Source organism: Salmo trutta, chromosome 31 (assembly GCF_901001165.1).
Source record: "Salmo trutta chromosome 31, fSalTru1.1, whole genome shotgun sequence".
Classification (NCBI taxonomy): domain Eukaryota; kingdom Metazoa; phylum Chordata; class Actinopteri; order Salmoniformes; family Salmonidae; genus Salmo; species Salmo trutta.
In genome coordinates this window covers 19,077,015-19,097,920 of record NC_042987.1, presented here as the reverse complement: position 1 = coordinate 19,097,920, position 20,906 = coordinate 19,077,015, and the positions used below count along the sequence as shown (strand labels likewise).

The window sequence follows — 20,906 nt, the reverse complement described above, 5'->3', positions numbered from 1 at the left end:
CCTTATAGACCTTTTGGGCATTCATTCTTTCTGTGAACATAGAACAATTTAGTAAGTGTCAGATGAAAACAAAGAGACAGGAAAAAGTCACAGGCTTAGTAATAGAACAGCTTGGGATAACGACAGTGAGACATCCATTAATACCAAGGGAGACATAAGGCTGGAGCCCAGGGTAAATATTTTGGATGCAGGAGCCATTAAGAAACAAGTGGCATTCTACATATTCTAGATTGCTGACACAATGACAAGAATACTGCATCCAGAAATTCACGAGCTCTGCTTTCAAAACATACCCACATGCAATTTAATGATCATGTGTAATGCAGCTTTTGACCACATAGTAGCAGTGATGCCACATCAATATAGGCCTATTTAAGAGGCCTAGTTATTCTAGCATGGTGATTGAAAAATTGTAAGGACATCAAGCCGCTCAACTCTGTTAAGTAGTGAAGGAGAAAGGGTGCATGGGTCATATTCCGAAAATAGTGGCTTTTTGACCAGCCAATTAAAAAAATATATATATATTTTTAAACCAAAACATAGATAATCTTTTTTTTTTAAATTGTGGAAATGGAAATCAACATAAATTAAAACTTAATGTATTTTGATATTTTACTACATAAAATGTTTTCTAAATGCTTGTGTTGCCTTTCTGTCAATGGGGTTACCTATATTTTAATGATCGTTCAGGCTATACAGAATGTAATTTGACTACACTTACAGTGTCTTTGGAAAGTATTCAGACCCCTTGACTTTTTCCACATTTAAAAATAAAAAACAGAAATACCTTATTTACATAAGTATTGAGACCCTTTGCTATGAGACTCAAAATTGAGCTCATGTGCTTCCTTTTCCATTGATCATCCTTGAGATGTTTCTACAACATGATTGGAGTCCACCTGTGGTAAATTCAATTGATTGGACATGATTTGGGAAGGCACACACTTGTCTATATAAAGGTCCCACGTAAGGTCCCACATGACAGAGCAAAAACCAAACCATGAGATCGAAGGAATTGTTCGTAGAGCACCAAGACAGGATTGTGTCGAGGCACAGATCTGGGGAACGGTACCAAAAAAGGCCTGCAGCATTGAAGGTCCCCAAGAACACAGTGGCCTCCATCATTCTTAAATGGAAGAAGTCTGGAACCACCAAGACTCTTCCTAGAGCTGGCCGTCCGGCCAAACTGAGCAATCGGGGGAGAAGGGCCTTGGTCAGGGAGCTGACCAAGAACCCGATGGTCACTCTGACAGAGCTCTAGAGTTCCTCTGTGGAGATAGGAGAACCTTCCAGAAGGACAACCATCTCTGCAGCACTCCACCAATTAGGACTTTATGGTAGAGTGACTAGACAGAAGTCACTCCTCAGTAAAAGACACAGGACAGCCCGCTTGGAGTTTGACAAAAGGCACCTAAAGAGACTAAGACTATGAGAAACAAGATTCTCTGGTCTAATGAAACTAAGATTGAACTCACGTCTGGAGGAAATCTCGCACCATCCCTACGGTGAAGCATGGTGGTGGCAGCATCATGCTGTGGGGATGTTTGTCAGCGGCAGGAACTGGGAGACTAGTCAGGATCAAGGCAAAGATGAACGGAGCAAAGTACAGAGAGATCCTTGATGAAAACCTGCTCCAGAGCACTCAGGACTTCAGACTGGGGAGAAGGTTCACCTTCCAAAGGGACAACGACCCTAAGCACACAGCCAAGACAACGCAGGAGTGGCTTCGGGACAAGTCTCAGAATGTCCTTGAGTGGCTCAGCCAGAGCCAGGACTTAAACCCGATCTAACATCTTTGGAGAGACCTGAAAAAAGCTGTGTAGCAACGCTCTCCATCCAACCTGACAAAGCTTGAGAGGATCTGCAGAGAAAAATGGGAGAAACTCCCCAAATACAGGTGTGCCAAGCTTGTAGCGTCATACACAAGAAGACTCGAGGCTGTAATCACAGCCAAAGGTGCTTCAACAAGTACTCAGTAAAGGGTCTGAATACTTATGTAAATGTGATTTTTTTTATTTTATTTTATAAATTAGCAAACATTTGTAAAAACCTGTCATTATCGGGTATTGTGTGTACACTGATGAGAAAAAAACACAATTTAAGGAATTTTTGAATAAGGCTGTAACCTAACAAAATGTGGGAAAAGTCAAGGGGTCTGAATACTTTTCGAAGGCACCGTATATACAAAAGTATGTAGAAATCCCTTGAAATTAGTGGATTGAGCTATTTCAGCCACACCCGTTGCTGACTTGGGTATGAAATAGAGCACACAGCCATGCAGTCTCCATAGACAAACATTGGCAGTAGAATGACCTTACTGAAGAGCTCAGTGACTTTCAACGTGGCACCGTCATAGGATGCCACCTTTCCAACAAGTCAGTTCGTAAAATTTCTGCCCTGTTAGAGCTTCCCCGGTCAACTGTAAATGCTGTTATTGTGAAATGGAAACTTCTAGGATTAACAATGGCTCAGTTGTGAAGTGGTAGGCCACACAAACTCACAGAATGGGATAGTAGAGTGTTGAAGCACGTAGTGCGTAAAAATTGTCTAAAAATTGTCTGTTGCAACACTCACCACTGAGTTCCAAACTGCCTCTGGAAGTAACTTCAGCACAGTCAGCACAATAACTGTTCATCAGGAACTTTATGCAATGGGTTTCTATGGCTGAATAGCCGCACACAAGCCTAAGATCACCATGCGCAATGTCAAGCCTCGGCTGGAGTGATGTAAAGCTCACTGCCATTGGACTCTGGAGCAGTGGAAACGTGCTCTTTGAAGTAATGAATCATGCTTCGCCATCTGGCAGTCCGACGGACAAATCTAGGTTTGGCAGATGCCAGGAATACGCTACCTGGCCAAATGTATAGTGCCAACTGAAAAGTTTGGTGGAGGAGGAATAATGGTCAGAAAAAAACTATGACTTAGAATTAAATTATAATGAAACGAAAAATGTCTTACTGGCTATAAAGTCATTCAACAATGCCTATTCTATGTGCGCTATTTCTATGCATCCCGTGATTAAATTTCGTTTTGGACACCAGCTTCAAACAACTGAAATTATAATATTTTCGGTTATGGAAAATATATTTCACCGCGTTTTAGATGGTACAATGATTCTCTATTTCTTGTTTTGACACATAAACAGAAATTAGGCGAAGTATTCGAAATTTAGCAATATCGGTGCATTGTTTGTGTTCATTGTTTATTTTATTTATTAAAACACTCACTCCCTGAACTTGCTTCCCGACTCTCAGCGCACTCGTTACATGACGTGAGATATGACTAGAGCGATGCACGGACTACACTACAGCTTAGCCCCACAAGGTAGTCATCTGCTACTACCATTCTTCACAATCTTTATGGAAATTGTTGTTACTTTAATAAACTATTTACAGATAAATCATACAGTACCAGTCAAAAGTTTGGACACGTACTCATTCAATGGTTTTTCTTTATTTTTACTATTTTCTACAATGTAGAATAATAATGAAGACATCAAAACTATGAAATAATACATATGGAATCATGTAGTAACCAAAAAAAGTGTTAAACAAATATATAGATTTTTTTATATATTTTAGATTTTACATTCTTCAAAGTATCCACCCTTTGCCTTGATGACAGCTTTGCACACTCTTGGCATTTTCTCAACCAGCTTTATGAGGAATGCTTTTCCAACAGTCTTGAAGGAGTTCCTAGATATGCTGAGTACTTGTTGGTAGCTTTTCCTTCACTCTGCGGTCCAACTCATCCAAAACCATCCCAATTGGGTTGAGCTGGTCATGGGTGCACCTCAGCCACGCTCAAGGTTCGAAACGACATCATAACCGCCATCGATAAAAAACAATACCGTGCAGCCGTCTTCATCGACCTGGCCAAGGCTTTCGACTCTGTCAATCACCGCATTCTTATCGGCAGACTCATCAGCCTTGGTTTCTCAAATGACTGCCTCACCTGGTTCACCAACTACTTCTCTGATAGAGTTCAGTGTGTCAAATCAGAGGGCCTGTTGTCCGGACCTCTGGCAGTCTCTATGGGGGCGCCACAGGGTTCAATTCTCAGGCTGACTCTTTTCTCTGTATACATCAATGATGTCGGTCTTGCTGCTGGTGATTCTCTGATCCACCTCTACGCAGACGACACCATTCTGTATACTTCTGTCCATTCTTTGGACACAGTGTTAACAAATCTCCAGACGAGCTTCAATGCCATACAACACTCCTTCCGTGGCCTCCAACTGCTCTTAAATGCAAGTAAAACTAAATGCATGCTCTTCAACCGATCGCTGCCCGCACCTGCCAGCCCGTCTAGCATCACTACTCTGGACGGTTCTGACTTAGAATATGTGGACAACTACAAATATCTAGGTGTCTGGTTAGATTGTAAACTCTCCTTCCAGACTCACATTAAGCATCTCCAATCCAAAATTACATCTAGAATAGGCTTCCTATCTCCCAACAAAGCATCCTTCACTCATGCTGCCAAACATACCCTCGTAAAACTGACTATCCTACCGATCCTTGACTTTGGCGATGTCAAATACAAAATAGCCTCCAACACTCTACTCAGCAAATTAGATGTAGTCTATCACAGTGCCATCCGTTTTGTCACCAAAGCCCCATATACTACCCACCTTTCAAAGTTCTTGAGATTTTCTGCATTGACTGATGTCTTAAAGTAATGATGGACTGTCATTTCTCTTGACTTATTTGAGCTGTTCTTGCCATAATATGGACTTGATCTTTTACCAAATAGAGCTATCTTCTGTATACCACTCCTACCCTACTTTGTCACAACAAAACTGATTAGCTCAAACGCATTAAGAAGGAAGAAATTCCTCAAATAAACTTTTAACAAGGCACATCTGTTAATTGAAACGCATTCCAGGTGACTACCTCATGAAGCTGGTTGAGAGAATGCCAAGAGTGTGCAAAGCTGTCATCAAAGCAAAGGGCGGCTACTTTGAAGAATCCAAAATCTAAAATATATTTTGATTTGACAAGAATACATGATGCAGCCACCACCATGCTTGAATATAGGAAGAGTGGTAATCAGTGATGTGTTGCGTTGCATTTGCCCCAAACATAACACTTTGTATTTAGGACATAAAGTTAATTTCATTGCCACATTTTTTGCAGTTTTACTTTAGTACCTTATTGCAAACAGAAGCCTGTTTTGAAATGTTGTTATTCTGTACAGGCTTCCTTCTTTTCACTCTGTCATTTAGGTTGGTATTGTGGAGTAACTACAATGTTGTTGATCCTTCACAGCCATTCATCTCTAACTGTTTCAAAGTCACTATTGGCCTCATGGTGAAATCTCTGAACTGTTTCCTTCCTCTCCGGCAACTGAGTTAGGAAGGACGCCTGTATCTTTGTAGTGACTGGGTGTATTGATACACCATTCTAAGTGTAATTAATAACTTCACCATGCTCAACTTATGTGACTTGTTTTTTATTCCTGAACTTATTTAGGCTTGCCATAACAAATACTTATTGACTCAAGACATTTCAGCTTTTCATTTTTAATGAATTTGCAAACATTTCTAAAACATAATTCCACTATGACATTATACAGTATTGTGAGTAGGCTAGTGACACAAAATCTCAATTTAGTCCTTTTTAAATCCAGGCTGTAACACAACAACATGTGGAAAAGGGGTGTGAATATTCTGAGGGCACTGTACATGCTAGATATAGACTTTCTCTGTATATAGGCAGACAGAGAAAATAGACAGCAGTGAGGGATGTCAGTCAGGAATACTTGAGCTAGAAATGTCAGCGTTGGGGAGTAATGAGAGAGAGAGAGAGAGAGAGAGAGAGAGAGAGAGAGAGAGAGAGAGAGAGAGAGAGAGAGAGAGGGAGAGAGAGAGAGAGAGAGAGAGAGAGAGAGAGAGAGAGAGAGAGAGAGAGAGAGAGAGAGAGAGAGAGAGAGAGAGAGAGAGAGAGAGAGAGAGAGAGAGGGGGCGGACAGCTCCAACTCACTGATTGACAGAGACAGGCTTCTAGGCCTACACCAACAGCTGAGTCTAAGAATGGTGGATGGACGGGTGTGGATACAGAACACAGGTTATAGATATAAATAGAAGACACATGGAGGAGACCTAGTTATTTAGAATGTTACTGACATTTACAGTAGAGAGTTAAAGAAAACAAAATGAAATTGTAGAACTGTGGGCCAACCAATTCAACTGGGACAGTATTTGGGAGCTCTAGCACTTACTTTAATCAAATATCGTTGCACAACTTCACACTGCTCATAATGAGTTGAAAGATGTTATAAATAAAGTGCGTACTCAGCATTAATGTAGTCTTTTTTGGAATGCACTCAAATACCACAATAATCACATTAACACACAATCACATTAACAGTAGGGTACTTGCTGACTCATTCAATACATTCTGTAACCCCTAAAAATGTTGTAAAGGTAATGTGACACCTGCAACGGAGGGATATACCAAAGGCGAGAACATATGTCCCCTCTGTCGGTGTCGATGAAAAGGTGAAGGGGTGGAGTGAGGCGGGAGCTGAGGGGATGTGGGACAGAGGAATCTCTAACTTCAACTCTAACAGTTGGACTTTACGATTTACTGTATGAGCACAAGGACAAGGAACACGCCATTGTGGATGAGCACATTTTTTTAATGCTGCATGAGTAAGAGGTGGGCAGTTACCTCAGCAACAACAGGAAGAACAGTGGCAACACGTGGAAGTAAATCCAAAGTGGAAACCTAGTCAAGGTCAGACAAGGCAGGATTAAAATATTCTTCAACTGTGGAAAACTGCAAGATATTGAATAACAAATTAAGTGCAACATTTGTGGAAATGGGATGTACCAACTGTGTTGGATAAGGGAGGTGAACAACTGGATTTGTCCACATTCAAATAAGGGAGCTTCTGAAAGTCAGAACACCTGCCACTTTATTTAAGACATCTACACATGAAGAGTTGAACGTCAAAAACTTGCAGAAGACTGCATCTCGATTGAATTACCAAACCTTTGGATTGATTCAAAGAAAAGTGATTTACATCAACAGAAAGTAATGGTTTTGGATTATAACATGCAGGATTGGTCAGTCACACGGGCATAGTAAGCAATACAGAAACAACAACCTACAGGATCATTGGATACACACATGAACTATACGGTGTAGTTTTAAAGCCAGAGGAAGAGATAAAAGCTTCATTATTGTTTCAGTTGAGACTAGATTTAGTCAGTTGAGATGTTTCTCAATACCATTCTGGTGGTCTTGACTGACCTGGCAGCCAGACTCATGGGAAGTGCCAATTTCCGCCGCCATTTTCACCTGTTGTTGTCATGCCTGATCATGTTTGGACCTGCCCTGAGCATGTGGGTCTCCCAACACAGCATCTTTGCCAAAAGGACAAATTTTCTTTACAGGTGAGAACTAAGATGGGCCCAAATAATAATGCATGATTGCCTTATTGTTGGTTTCAAGGTCTTTTTCTAACGTACAGCGCCTTCAGAAAGTATTCACACCGCCTGACTTTTTACTTATTTTATTGTGTTAAAGTCAACATTTTGAGATTTTGTAACACTGGCCTACACACAATACCCCATCATTTCAAAGTAGAATTATAATTTTAGAAATGTTTACAAATTAATTAAAAATGAAAAGCTGTAATGTCTTGAGTCAATAAGTATTCAACCACTTTGTTATGGTAAGCAAGCCTAAATAAGTTCTGGAGTAAAAATGTGCTTAACAAGTCACATAAGTTGTATGGACTCTGTGTGCAATAATAGTGTTTAACATGATTTTTGAATGACTACATCATCTCTGGACCCCACACATAGAATTATTTGTAAAGGTCCCTTAGTCGAGCAGTGAATTTCAAACACAGATTCAACCACAAAGACCAAGGTGGTTTTCAAATGCCTCGCGAAGAAGGGCATCTATTGGTAGATGGTGAAAAAAACATTGAATATCCCTTTGAGCATTGTGAAGTTATTAATTACACATTGGATGGTGTATCAATACATCCCAGTCACTACAAAGATACAGGTGCCTTCCTAACTCAGTTGCAGGGGAGGAAGGAAACTGTGCAGGGATTTCACCATGAATAGTTAGTTAGTTTAATGGCTGTGAAAGGTGAAAACTGTGGATGGATCAAAAACATTGTAATTACTCCACAATACTAACCTAAATAACAGAGTGAAAATAAGGAAGCCTGTACATAATAGCAATATTCCAAAACATGCCTGCTAGGGAATTAAAACTATGTTCCAACCATCTTGTCATTTCTTTACCATTCAGAGCATTCCTGCGCTCAGGCTGGGGATGGACCTGCATCTTCGTTGGCTCCTTTGTCTTCCTCCTTTCCTTCTCAGTGCGCAGATCCCTCGTTCTCTCACTGCGACACCTGTCCAGGCTGGGGGTGGCAGGCGTGCTGTGGGTGGGGTTCCGAAAGCTTCTGGATGTCCTTGAGAACGCCACAGGGAGCTGCTACGAGCCCCTCAGCGCTGTAGATGGCCAGCCCACGGTGGACGGCCAGCCCTTCCTACTACTTCGGGAGGGGGCGAGCAAGCAGTTGTGTGTGGGAAACGGCATGCTGTGGCGTGGCTATGAGGTCTCTGAGGACATCTTCTTGCTGTGTCTGTGCTGCCTGCTGGTGGCAGAGGAGACGGCCGTGTTCGGGCCCTACCTGACTCTGGGTGGGCCTTCGGGGGCCCCACTGCGCCTGCTCTTCCTGTTCTGTGTCACCCTGCTAGGCCTCTGGATGTTCTTGCTTCTCTGCCTGCTGGCTTACTTCCCCGCATTTCCCACACAGATCTTAGGAGGGGCTCTGGGGTGTCTTAGTTGGAGGGGCCTGTATCAGGGCTGGTACCGCCTGGGCCCCAGCTGGTACTGTCCTGGACGACCAGGGGTGGGACTCTTCACCAAGAAGGAAGGGGGGAAGCCTGAGTGAAAGAATGAGAGGAATGGTTTTAGGCAGAAACACATCACATTAAACTTAGACACGGAGCTAATGAATGTGCTGTCTTTTTCAGGAAAGAATGAGGGGCTAATTAAACCCTCTACAGAATTCTAAGTCATTTTTAACTGCTGTCAACTATCATCCAGTTATTGTACTTGATAAGAAATATTTGTTTGTGAACTTGTCTACAAGCAGTTTTATGATAAATAAACTTCTTCATACAATTGGATGGCTGCCTTTCAGACCTCAAGTGCCATCATTTTGCAAATGTACATGCATATCAATATGGTATTAACTAGGGCTCGAACACATTGTTACAGTGCATCTGACATAATGCTGTATCGTTTTGATTATGCATCTTTGACAGTGCAGGACATGTACAGTTGAAGTTGGAAGTTTATATACATTTAGGTTGGAGTCATTAAAACTTGTTTTTTAACCACTCCACAAATGTTTGTTAACAAACTATAGTTTTGGCAAGTCGGTTAGGACATCTACTTTGTGCATGACACAATTCATTTTTCCAATAATTGTTTACAGATTATTTCACTGTATCACAATTCCAGTGGGTCAGAAGTTTACATACACCAAGTTGACTGTGCCTTAAAACAGCTTGGAAAATTCCAGAAAATGATGTCATGGCTTTAAAAGCTTCTGATATGCCAATCGACATAATTTGAGTCAATTGGAGGTGTACCTGTGGATGTATTTCAAGGCCTACCTTCCAACTCAGTGCCTCTTCGCTTGACATGATGGGAAAATCTAAAGAAATCAGCTAAGATCTCAAAAAGAAAATTGTTCATTCTTGGGAGCAATGTCCAAACGCCTGAAGGTACCACGTTCACCTGTACAAACAATAGTACGCAAGTATAAACACCATGGGACCAGGCAGCTGTCATACCGTTCAGGAAGGAGACACGTTCTGTCTCCTAGAGATGAACGTACTTTGGTGCGAAAGTGTAAATCAATACCAGAAGAACAGCAAAGGACCTTGTGAAGATGCTGGAGGAAACAGGTACAAAAGTATCTATATCAACATAACCTGAAATGCCGCTCAGCAAGGAAGATGCCACTGCTCCAAAATAGCATAAAAAAAGCCAGACTACGGTTTGCAACAGCACAAGGTGACAAAGATTGTACTTTTTGGAGAAATGTCCTCTAGTCTGATGAAATAAAAATAGAACTGTTTGGCATCATTATGCTTGGAGGAAAAAGGGGGGTGCATGCAAGCTGAAGAACACCATCCCAACCGTGAAGCACGGGGGTGGCAGCATCATGTTGTGGGGGTGCTTGGCTGCAGGGGGGACTGACTGGTGCACTTCACAAAATAGATGGCATCATGAGGGAGGAAATTTACGTGGATATATTGAAGCAACATCTCAAGACATCAATCAGGAAGTTAAAGCTTGGTCGCAAATGGGTCTTCCAAATGGACAATGACACCAAGCATACCTCCAAAGTTGTGGCAAAATGGCTTAAGGACAACAAAGTCAAGGTATTGGAGTGGCCATCACAAAGCCCTGATCTCAATCCTGTAGAAAATGTGTGGGCAGAACTGAAAAAGTGTGTGCGAGCAAGGAGGCCTACAAACCTGACTCCTCCGTCAGGAGGAATGGGCCAAAATTCCCCCAACTTATTTTGGGAAGCTTGTGGAAGACTACCTGAAACGTTTGACCCAAGTTAAACAATTTAAAGGAAATGCCAACAAATACTAATTGAGTGTATGTAAGCTTCGGACCCACTGGGAATGTGATGAAAGAAATAAAAGCTGAAATAAATCATTATCTCTACGATTATTCTACACATTTCACATTCTTAAAATTAAGTGGTGATCCTAACTGACCTAAGATAGGGAATTTTTACAAGGATTAAATGTCGGGAATTGTGAAAAACTGAATTTAAATGTATTTGGCTAAGGTGTATGTAAACTTCCAACTTCAACTGTGGGTTAGAAGGAAAATAAATTAATTGTGATTTTATTCAAATCAGACCAAATGTGTTGAATGAAAATGTTAAACTTTGCATAAGCTCCACTTTTCCGTGTCAAATTATAATTGGATGATACATAGTCTACTACTGTACTTAAACAACTTCAACATCTTGTTTTTTCCCCCTCCAAGTCAGCTTTAATAATACAATTATTCCAAAAGATACAGGCACAAAAAAAGCTGACATGAATTACAAGTCTAAGACAAATAGACAAGTTGTATAACATGAAAATGGTAAATGTTTTTTTTTTAAAGAAACCCACAGATTAAGCTCAAGTAAAAGGTGTGATGCAAGCTTTTGAAATACAAGCTTAAATGTAAGTTTCTCACTTTTGAAAAATAGAGTTAAACCAACATTTCTTTACATTTTCTTTCTGAAGACAAGATGGTACCGAAAACAGTGAAATACAAACAAAGTGTCTGGGAACATTGATTACTTGATATAATAAAATTAAAATGGAAGAATCAAGTTTCGGCTAAAAAGAAAGTCTAATAATAAGAATAATCTAGAGATAGAAAAAAAATAAGCAAAAAACAAAGACAGAAGGACGTGGACGATATATACAAATGGCCAATAATGTAGCTCAGAAACATAATGTGTCTCTACTGGTGATAAATTTTTTTAAACAACGCTGACATTTTCTGTGTGACTGCTCTTTTGGAGAAAATACACTTCATACTAAATTCATAGGACAAGTTGAAAGATCAGGAAGTGGAAAAAGGAGGGATTTTTGAAGTGATGGTATCCAGTGGCTGCCAGTGACAGTTCATTAGTGAATCATAGAGCTCCTCACTCCTCTCCATGTATTCTTTGTTCAGTGCATCCACATCCAGGTGAGGATTGGGTTCTGGCAGGGAAGAGGGGAATGAAGAAGAGTAAATAAGTCAAGAAACCAAGGGATTTGAATGCAACTGAGTCAGGCAATGGTAACAATACATTTAAAAGGAACAACAAGAAGGACCTTATATCTGCAGCACATTGCATTTTCCTTTAGTGCATGTGAAAGTATAGTGAAGAGTTACCTTCTGCTGCCTCTTCTTCAGGCTCATCTGTGGACTCCTGTGTTTGCTAATGTGAAAAACAAGACAACAAATGAATCATTGTGAACACCTGTTAACATGAAAATCTAATGAAATCTGTCTAAAAATGGTTAAGGGACAGGTTATGGGAAATTATGAGGAAAGATCCCAGGAGCTTGTAAGGAAGCCTTACCTCTGAGGAAGTCTGCATGTCTGTGGGCATGGGGGGCATGCCGATGGGAGGTGGGGGTCCCATCATCCCATGGGGGCCTGGAGGGGGGTACCCCCCGTAGGGACCGTACCCACCATAGTTGTAGCTGTTGTACTGGTCATAGCCCCACTGAGGGTAGTAATTCTGGTTGGGTTGTTGATAGTATGGCTGTTGGTAATTGTTGTGGTATGAGTTGTGGTTCTGGCTGTTATAGCTGTTCATTTTATGGCTAAAAAGCAAGGAAACAGGAAAAATGTATGTTAGGTGCAGTGGATGTCAAGTTAGGAGGACAATCACACATAGTATATCAACTTTTCAACCAGCATGACACTAATCGACCCTAATGCAGTGTAATTCATACACTTATTTCAGAAGATTAGAACTATACCTCTTGTTCACAGCTATGCTGATCCTGATTGGTTTCGTCCCCAGGCCTGAAGCATTCTGACACTCATCGATGGCTTTCTTCTGTTCGTTCTCATCTTCAAACTTGATGAAGCCATAACCTCTGCGGGAGCAAGCAAAACGCTAAAACCCTGAGCACACATTCTGTCCGAACTCGCCGTATCATGCTAATCAAATACGGAATTAATTCGAAAAACAAAAATGGTATGGTAGAACTGAAACTTGTTGTTTTACTTTTAATATGAAGTAGCATCACTTCAATTGTGAGTTGCTCTTGCTTACCCTACATGGGGAAAACAATAGTTTTAGCATAAATGTCAGAAACAAACTTTTCCAGTATTTTGGGGGAAATATACCAGAGGTAAACAGTGGTGAAGATACCCAACACACTAGTATATATACACACACACACACAATCCAATGTAATAAGAATCTATTGTTAAAACGTCATGAGATTTTACAAGGGATTTAAATGTAATGAAATGTCAGGTTAATTCAAATTGTGTTCAAAAGCAGGTGGTGAATAGCTAGCCTCACCAAATAACATGAATGTATAAGTCTGTTCAGCACACATACCTGGAGTTACCATACTGATCAGAGACCACTTTGCCTCCTTTGCAGGAAGGGTACTTCTTCAAGAAGAACTGATGAAGCTGGTAGTCGTCCACCTCTGAAGACAGATCTCCCACAAAAACGGAAAATTCCGGGCTGAGGTTGCATAAAAGATGGACACAGAGAGAGAGAGAGATTACGAAGGTGAACCATCAACATACCATCTAGCGGTTTCTTTCGCACAATCTTTTTTCTGGCGATAGAAAATATCACACAGAACAGTGTACATGATAAACAAGTTACTGCGGGTTCCAACAACAGAATCATGCATCAAATGAGGAAGAAAGTAAAATAGCTTACCCAGCCTCTGGCCGTTTCCCGTAAGTTGCATAGTTTAACTTAAACTTTCTGGGCTATACAGGAAGAAAGAACAAGCAGTCAAGCACCTTCAAAGACAAACGCGTGTAGTAAGGACATATATTGCTGAAAAATAAAGAGTATATTATTAGAGAATAACATTTTATTTGGTTTACATACCTCCACCACCCAGAACAGGCTTTATTCCATTCGTCAGTTAGTTCCTAACAGAGTTTATTCACCAGCTTTAAACAAAGTCAACTTACAAACAGCCTCAACCACCTTCATCAGGAAGAAAACGGAGCTCAGTAACTTTGCAGTAATGTAAATCTGAGATACTGTATTCCGTTCCATCAACCTCAAATTAAGGTGGGGGCCAATGCTAGCGAAGCTCCGCTATCAACAACACATTTGAAACTAAAACTAGAGGGTGGTTGTCCGCTAACACATCATCAGTAAGTTGTTCAAATGAACTATGAATTTTAGAAATGTCAAGCTTATGATGAGTGCTCACCGGATTTGATCCAGGAACTAGCTTGCCATTCAGTTGGTGAACACATCGGTCAACGCTGGTTTCGTCTGCCATTTCCACAAAGCAATAGCCCGCTGAACCACTGTAGAACAAGAGATTGTATTAGTGCCAACAGTGTGATACAACAACATTTTACAAATGGGACAGAAACCCCCAATGTGGGGTAATAAATATTGCATTTTGGAATTACAGTATCAATTCACAGCTCTGTGGTAAGTAAACCAAGTACTTCCCTAAAATGACAAAAGGAGGTTCTAGAACAACTGACATTTAAGGTTAGGGTAGCCTGACATTGTAGCTGATAGGGTTCAATGACTCACTATGTATTTTCATTACTGACTGACTCTAATTTGGGAAAGTAGTTGCTTGATATATATCCTACATAAAATAGTGTGGACTATTTTCAAACAAGGAAACACATGGCATTAGTACTTGACTCCATTACACAGAGGTGTGATGAACATACCCTGTTACTCTGTGGGTAATGATCTTAACACCATACGCCGTCTCGCCCATAGTGCTGAAGGCTTGTTTGATGAAATTCTCATCCATGTATGGGTCCAGCTATGAAAAAGATTGTGTAGAGTTATCTGTCTGTAAGATATAAACTTGCAAATATCCCATTCATATCCATGAAATATAAAGCTGGCTACAGTACAAGTCAGGAAATAGAGAATAGTGAGAGAAGGCCTAGTTAGGTCAGGCATAATGTTAGCAGTGTGGTTAAAGTTAGGTTTAAAATGTTGCTATAATTATGACTTTTGTGGCTGTGGTAACTAGTGACGACCAAACATGTGTTGAACATAATTCAATTCGTCAGACACCTTCATCATGGAGTGGAGTTTAGTCAGCTATGATAACTAGTGATAACCCAAATGTTTACCCAAATGTCTGCCTGGGCTCAGGAGTAGTTGTAAACACGTTAGATTATTACAAAAGACAGGTTTAGAAACTCTGATATTATTAGGCGCTCTACTACTAGGCCCAAACAGGGCAGCGAGCTAGCTAAACTGTCGGGATTCGGGAACATTACTTTTGAGAAGTTAACACATTTTAATTCGGTAGTTAATACATCACTTGCTGTATCTCTTAACCTGTTTTTAAATGAACGTCCACATAACCATACAGATTATACACTTCACAACAATTGGGGAATTTAGCTAGCTGACGTTAGCAACCTAGATAACGTTACTGCTGTAGCTACCTAACGTTACTAGCTAGCTAGTCTCCTGTAGCTAAAGAAGCTGGCTAAAACGTTTGCCTTCAGTCAGTTAGTAACAAGAGGATTAAAACAGAGCGAACGTACATCACCCATCCAAAGGCTTGTCATCCTGTTGAACATGTTGATGGTTTATTTTCGGGGGGTATCCTGCAAACACGAATATGTAGCTACTAGTTAAGTTTTATAAATTGATAGCGCTTCCTCCCGAAACTGGTGCTACTGAAATCAAAGATGGTGAAAGACCACGCCTCCGGAAATTCGGTAAGTTAAATAAATGGACTTGCAAGAATGGACACATCTTGAATTCATTTCCGCATTTGATTATGTAGGCGACTTTAAAATGATTGACTATAGATCAGTGTTAACAAAAACATAAAACTCAGTGCCAGTGGTTTGGACATTATTTTCGCTAGGGGGCGATGTGGATTCTATCCGTCCTTCGAAAAAGTGTGACGATATTTTCTTTCGGCTTTGATTATTCAGGAGGGCAACGGCTACATTTTCCACCAATCATAGTAACGGATGCTATTCCGCTTCCATGGTAACCTCCCAAATCTTTTGAACAAACCAATCACCACAGCGCATTTAGTAATTTAAAGAAAGTTCGTCATCGGACGTTGAAATTTTAAACCTGAGCTGCGGCAGAAAGGAACACGTTTCAGTGAAGTTTGTGAGTTGATGTTTCTCTTCCATTAGTTCTAAAGTACATTTTTACGTGTGGAAATTATTTGGAGTAAGTAGCTCACGTTTGTTAACACCTACTTTTAGGTTGTGTTGCATGAAATGTAAATAATAAATGACAGAGAAAGCCAGCAAGTTCAATTATAGCGTCAGTGAATTCGTTTTCTAAGGTTAGCTAACATGCACGTTTTAGTTAACAAAATATACGCTTTTTTTGTGTAATTTATAAACTACTTGGTCCTAATTCTTGCAACGTTACCCTGTAGGGAGTCCGAAAGGCAGATTCAGACATGGCTCAATTTGGATTCGACAACGACATTCACAGCATTCTGAAGCTGGATATGCCTATCACAAACGCGCCCATGGCGAGGTGGCAGAGAAAAGCCAGTTCGTCGATGTCGACCAGCTGTGCCAACACCAGCGCTCTGTCACCTGGCAAATCCGGAAACCGGTCTCTTAGTCTGTCCAAGACGCCCAGTAAAACACCAGGTGACTAGCTATTATTTGTTTTTCATGTTGAATCTTGCTCTACAGTACTTGCTTCTGTGTACGTGGGTAGTCTTTTTTCAACTGTCTATGGGTGTGGCACTGTTACAATCTGTTTCACAAAGGGTTTTATTAATTATCTGCCCTTCTCTCTTGCTCAGGTAAAAATGGAAAGACACAGTGCACACCTTCCAAGGCAGGTGGTGACCGTTTCATTCCCACTAGAAACAACAAACAGATGGATGTGGCAAGCTTCCTGCTCTCAAAGGAAAATGAGCCCATGGACACAAACCCCTCCGCAGCAACATCAGTGAGTCTTTTCTCTAACATTTCCAATCACATTTGTTGGTATGTTGTATTGTAGCTAAACACAGGCAAATTTGTCATTGTAGGAGAACCAGAAAGCATGGTCTGTTACACTCAATGGATATGACATTGAGGAGGCAAAGATCTTGCATCTGGGAGGAAAACCCTTGAATGCTCCAGAAGGTAGGCCTACTGTTGGGAATGATTGTGACTTGATGTCAGTTGCTTGCTGTCAGAATCTAGTGTCCAATTCTCTTTTCTTTGCAGGTTACCAGAACAACCTAAAAGTTCTCTACAGTCAGATTCCTACCCCAGTCTCCACCAAAAAGAACCGGTACATACCGTCAGTGCCTGACAGAATCTTAGATGCTCCTGAACTCCGAAATGATTTCTGTGAGTCCTGCCAATACAGTAAAACAAATGTCTTATAACCTGTCTGAGGAGCAGGTACTGATTGACTTAACGTAGGGGTGTGTGTCATAGATGCTCCTGAATTTCAAAATGAAGACTGAGTCTCCTAACACAGTAAATGTCCAGTAACCTACCTGGGAAGTAATCCTAGCTGTGGGTGTAACATGTGCCTGCCGTGATGCATAAATCACACTGTTTTACATTTTAGTCATTTAGCAGCTGCTCTTATCTGGGGGGAGGTGTGGGATTACTTCAGATACTCTATGCAGAGGTAGGGTTTTGGTTGTTTTTGGAAGATGGACAGGGAAGCTGCTGTCCTAGCTTGAGGTGGAAGCTGCGCCGCTTCTGGTGAGATGGGGTCGTACTCTACGATGTTGTAGAGCAGGAACGAGTCACTGCTTTGATGTTGTCAGAGAACGGGTGTTGTCCAGGGTCCGGCCAAGGTTTTTTGTGCTCTGGGGACACACCGTGGAGGTGTCAACTGAGATGGTGAGGTAGGCCTTTCCCTGGAGGAAGAGCAGCTCTGTCCTGTTGAGGTTAAGCTTGTGGTTGGCTGACATCCACGCTGAGATATCTGCCAGGCTGATATGACGGAGCTGAGTGATTTAATGTATAGAGAAGAGGTCCTAGATTTCAATGGGAGATTTGCCCTAACGGGCCACATCAAGTTGGTCTTGTCCTTTTGTTTTCAGACTTTTTAATTCACTCAGGGTGGAAATGATCATTCTTTGACAATTTACTTTGTTAAAAAGCTCCATTTACACCCGTCTGTTCACACAGATCTGAACCTACTAGACTGGAGCAGTCGGAACCTTCTAGCAGTTGCCCTTCACAACAGTGTTTATCTGTGGGACGCCACCCAGGGTGACATCGTCCTACTGATGAAGATGGAGCGGGAGGAGGACTACATCTGCTCTGTGTCATGGATCAAGGAGGGCAACTTCCTTGCCATTGGTACCAGTGACTGCAAAGTTCAGGTTAACTGTCTGCTTTGAACCTACCCAGCGCTCATCTAACTGAATTTGGCTTCCAATGCAATTTTGTGGTGTTAAAGAATGATTTTATGCTTCTTTTTTTTAAATTATTTTTTATACATATCACCTGAATTTGTCTTTGTCCCTAGTTGTGGGATGTGGAGAACCAGAAGCGTCTACGCAGCATGGCCAGCCACACTGCCAGAGTTGGCAGCCTGAGTTGGAACAATCACATTCTTTCCAGGTAAAGATTCATGTCTGGGGGGGAAAAACGAATGTATGAATAGTCAGTCCCACTTAATGCTTTTGCTGCGATTTTGCTGACCCAGACAATGTCCACGTTGTGGGCAAGTTCTTAGGTCGTAAATGATTGTGGTACGTCTTGGCTCGTTCAGTGCGACATGGGTCTGTTTTGAGGACCGCTACATGCGGTCGTAGACCCTTCGACATTCTAGCCGTGTCCAATTTTTGGGGGGCTTTATCGTGCAGTGTGGCTGGTATTACGAGCCGATCCCAGCGACTGACCACTACGGTCACTGCCGGTACAGAGTATGCACACAATATGATTATTGTGAATAGTCCGATTAATGTAATAGTTCTATTTAAATGTTTAGCCTACATGCTGTGCAAGAACAATTTCCCTAATAGTCTTATTTACGTGACATCTGAAATCAGCCTACCTGATGGTGATTGTGCACTTATTATAATCCCAATCAAAATAATGTTCTACCACAGCGACCATGCTATTGAGGAAGCCTATTTGATTTAGTTTATTTGAAAACTTTCTACAATGCATACTTTCAGTTTTTCTGAATTCAATATACTTGTGCATAAGCATAGTGAGCACTGCTGGTGCTGGCACATGCTCAGATCAAATACACCACTGTAGTTGAAGCCTCTCATGCCAATCAGACTGTGACGCCAGAACTGAAGCAAATTGTACATCTGGACAGGTTGATAAAGATTTTAATTTGTTAACATCAGTCTGATGTGACAATGTAAAAGATGGAATCTCATGTACAGGCTGCCAAGGCCTTAAGTCAGTCCCTCCAAGGTTTTTTTTGTTATACTTGTGTCCAGAATGTTTTGATTTGGTGTTTTTATTAACCATCTTGTGGTTTACTTTTTCCAGTGGCTCCAGATCTGGTCACATCCACCACCATGATGTAAGGGTAGCAGACCACCACATCTTCACCCTGTCCGGACACTCTCAGGAGGTGTGTGGGCTGGAGTGGTCCCCTGATGGAAGATACCTGGCCAGCGGCGGCAACGACAACCTTGTGTACGTGTGGCCAGGTGTGCAGGAGGGCAGCGGCCAAGGCAGCAATGCTGTCCACGGCTTCAATGAGCACCAAGGTGCAGTCAAGGTAAGCAAAAATGTTTGAACTGAATGTAATTCTTGGTGCGACGTGCTAAACTACCATGTTTTATTGAAGGATGGAGTTGGGATTGAATAAAGGCCACAATTTGATGCACATTAAAGTGCACTTACTGTAAAGAGATATGCCCAACCGTAATGATTGTTTCTTACTGAAATTCCTTAGGCTTTGGCCTGGTGCCCATGGCAACCTAACATTCTTGCGTCTGGAGGGGGCACCAGTGACCGTCACATCCGCATCTGGAACGTCACCAGTGGCTCTTGCATCAGTGCCCTGGACACTCAGTCTCAGGTAACTGCACCTATCTTGATCCCTAGTGGGATTGTCTGAGTTCTGAAGTCTCATTCAGTTTTGTGCTGGATGATATTACACCTCCAAGGCCCTGCTGCTCAGTCATAGCAGCATGAATATTTGCATACCGGTCACTTTTTAAGTAAGTTTACTTTCCATAACTGCAATGCCGTACGATCAGACATTGACTGGTGATCAAATCTGCCTTACAGGTGTCCTCTCTGAAGTTTGCGCCAAACTACAAGGAATTGGTCTCTGGCCACGGATATGCCCACGACAACGTAGTTATCTGGAAGTATCCCTCCTTGACTAAAGTGGCAGAGCTCAATGGTGAGTGACTGGCCTGAAATTATTATGAATCTTGTAATAACTTTACAGAACTGTTAAGTTTGTCATTGATGGATCAGTTGACAAGGACCATTTTGTTGCCTGAAGCTGTAAAAGCATCAAAGCGCTTGACAGATAATGTCCCTCACCCCAGCTTCCTTAACTGGGTAAACATAATCCTAATTTAAACTAAACTGTAGAATTAATTTGATTAATGTCAATGCTGAAGCATTTTGGGCATGTACACATCTCAATAATGATGCATGTTTAAAGATGTGCTATGCTGAAATCGCTCTGCCTTTTCTTGGTTCCTAAAATTCTATTAGTTTGCTTAATTTGTTTGACAAAACAAGCAGGTATAGTGTAAAGAATCATCTAAACTGCTGTGAAATCTCTTCCGTAATCAAAAAGTATATATTTTTTTCAGCTTTATTAAGCTGGTGTACAACATTGAAAGTAAAATGGCACATGTTTCCAATGAGCCATTCTGGGGTCAAAGTTCAAAGCTGAAATCTTAAACTTTTTCATCCCCCCCCCAAAAGGTCATGAGGGCAGGGTTTTGAACATTACCATGAGTCCAGACTGCTCGACTATCGCCACTGTAGCCGGTGATGAAACTGTCCGCCTCTGGAAGAGCTTTGAGCTGGATCCAGTCAAGAAGAAGGCCAAAGAGAGGATGGTCAAGTCCACCAGCAGCAGCATCCACCAATCTATCCGATAATTAACCTTTTGTATTGTGTGTTCAAGTTAGTTATTGATCAACTCTTAATTCTTTACTAATGTACAAAATGTTTATTCACTGTAAAATAAAGATTGCCACTTTTAAA

The 20,906-nt window shown here is 41.3% G+C and overlaps 3 protein-coding genes across 4 annotated transcripts; 2 read left to right on the top strand and 1 right to left on the bottom strand.

Annotated features, from left to right (window-relative positions):
- Positions 1 to 6,480: 6,480 nt before the first annotated feature.
- On the top strand, positions 6,481 to 9,166 carry fitm1l (fat storage inducing transmembrane protein 1, like). Its single transcript, XM_029725568.1, has 2 exons — positions 6,481 to 7,402; positions 8,277 to 9,166. The coding sequence occupies exons 1-2, from the start codon at positions 7,224 to 7,226 to the stop codon at positions 8,926 to 8,928; spliced, it is 831 nt and encodes a 276-aa protein (XP_029581428.1). The 5' UTR covers positions 6,481 to 7,223; the 3' UTR covers positions 8,929 to 9,166.
- Positions 9,167 to 11,037: 1,871 nt separating this feature from the next.
- Positions 11,038 to 15,656, bottom strand: LOC115169684 (tRNA selenocysteine 1-associated protein 1-like). Its single transcript, XM_029725567.1, has 9 exons — positions 15,309 to 15,656; positions 14,469 to 14,566; positions 13,985 to 14,084; positions 13,474 to 13,526; positions 13,138 to 13,269; positions 12,545 to 12,664; positions 12,139 to 12,385; positions 11,949 to 11,994; positions 11,038 to 11,773 (listed from the first exon to the last, which is right to left on the bottom strand). The coding sequence occupies exons 1-9, from the start codon at positions 15,342 to 15,344 to the stop codon at positions 11,631 to 11,633; spliced, it is 975 nt and encodes a 324-aa protein (XP_029581427.1). The 5' UTR covers positions 15,345 to 15,656; the 3' UTR covers positions 11,038 to 11,630.
- Positions 15,657 to 15,791: 135 nt separating this feature from the next.
- cdc20 (cell division cycle 20 homolog) lies at positions 15,792 to 20,906 on the top strand. Of its 2 annotated transcripts, none has more exons than XM_029725564.1 (11): positions 15,792 to 15,894; positions 16,172 to 16,394; positions 16,553 to 16,701; positions 16,784 to 16,880; positions 16,965 to 17,090; positions 17,889 to 18,085; positions 18,232 to 18,326; positions 19,215 to 19,449; positions 19,627 to 19,752; positions 19,965 to 20,082; positions 20,622 to 20,906. In XM_029725564.1, the coding sequence occupies exons 2-11, from the start codon at positions 16,196 to 16,198 to the stop codon at positions 20,798 to 20,800; spliced, it is 1,521 nt and encodes a 506-aa protein (XP_029581424.1). In that variant the 5' UTR covers positions 15,792 to 15,894; positions 16,172 to 16,195; the 3' UTR covers positions 20,801 to 20,906. The 2 variants fall into 2 exon arrangements, with proteins under 2 accessions (XP_029581424.1, XP_029581425.1); XM_029725565.1 differs by having other exon boundaries at positions 15,851 to 15,957.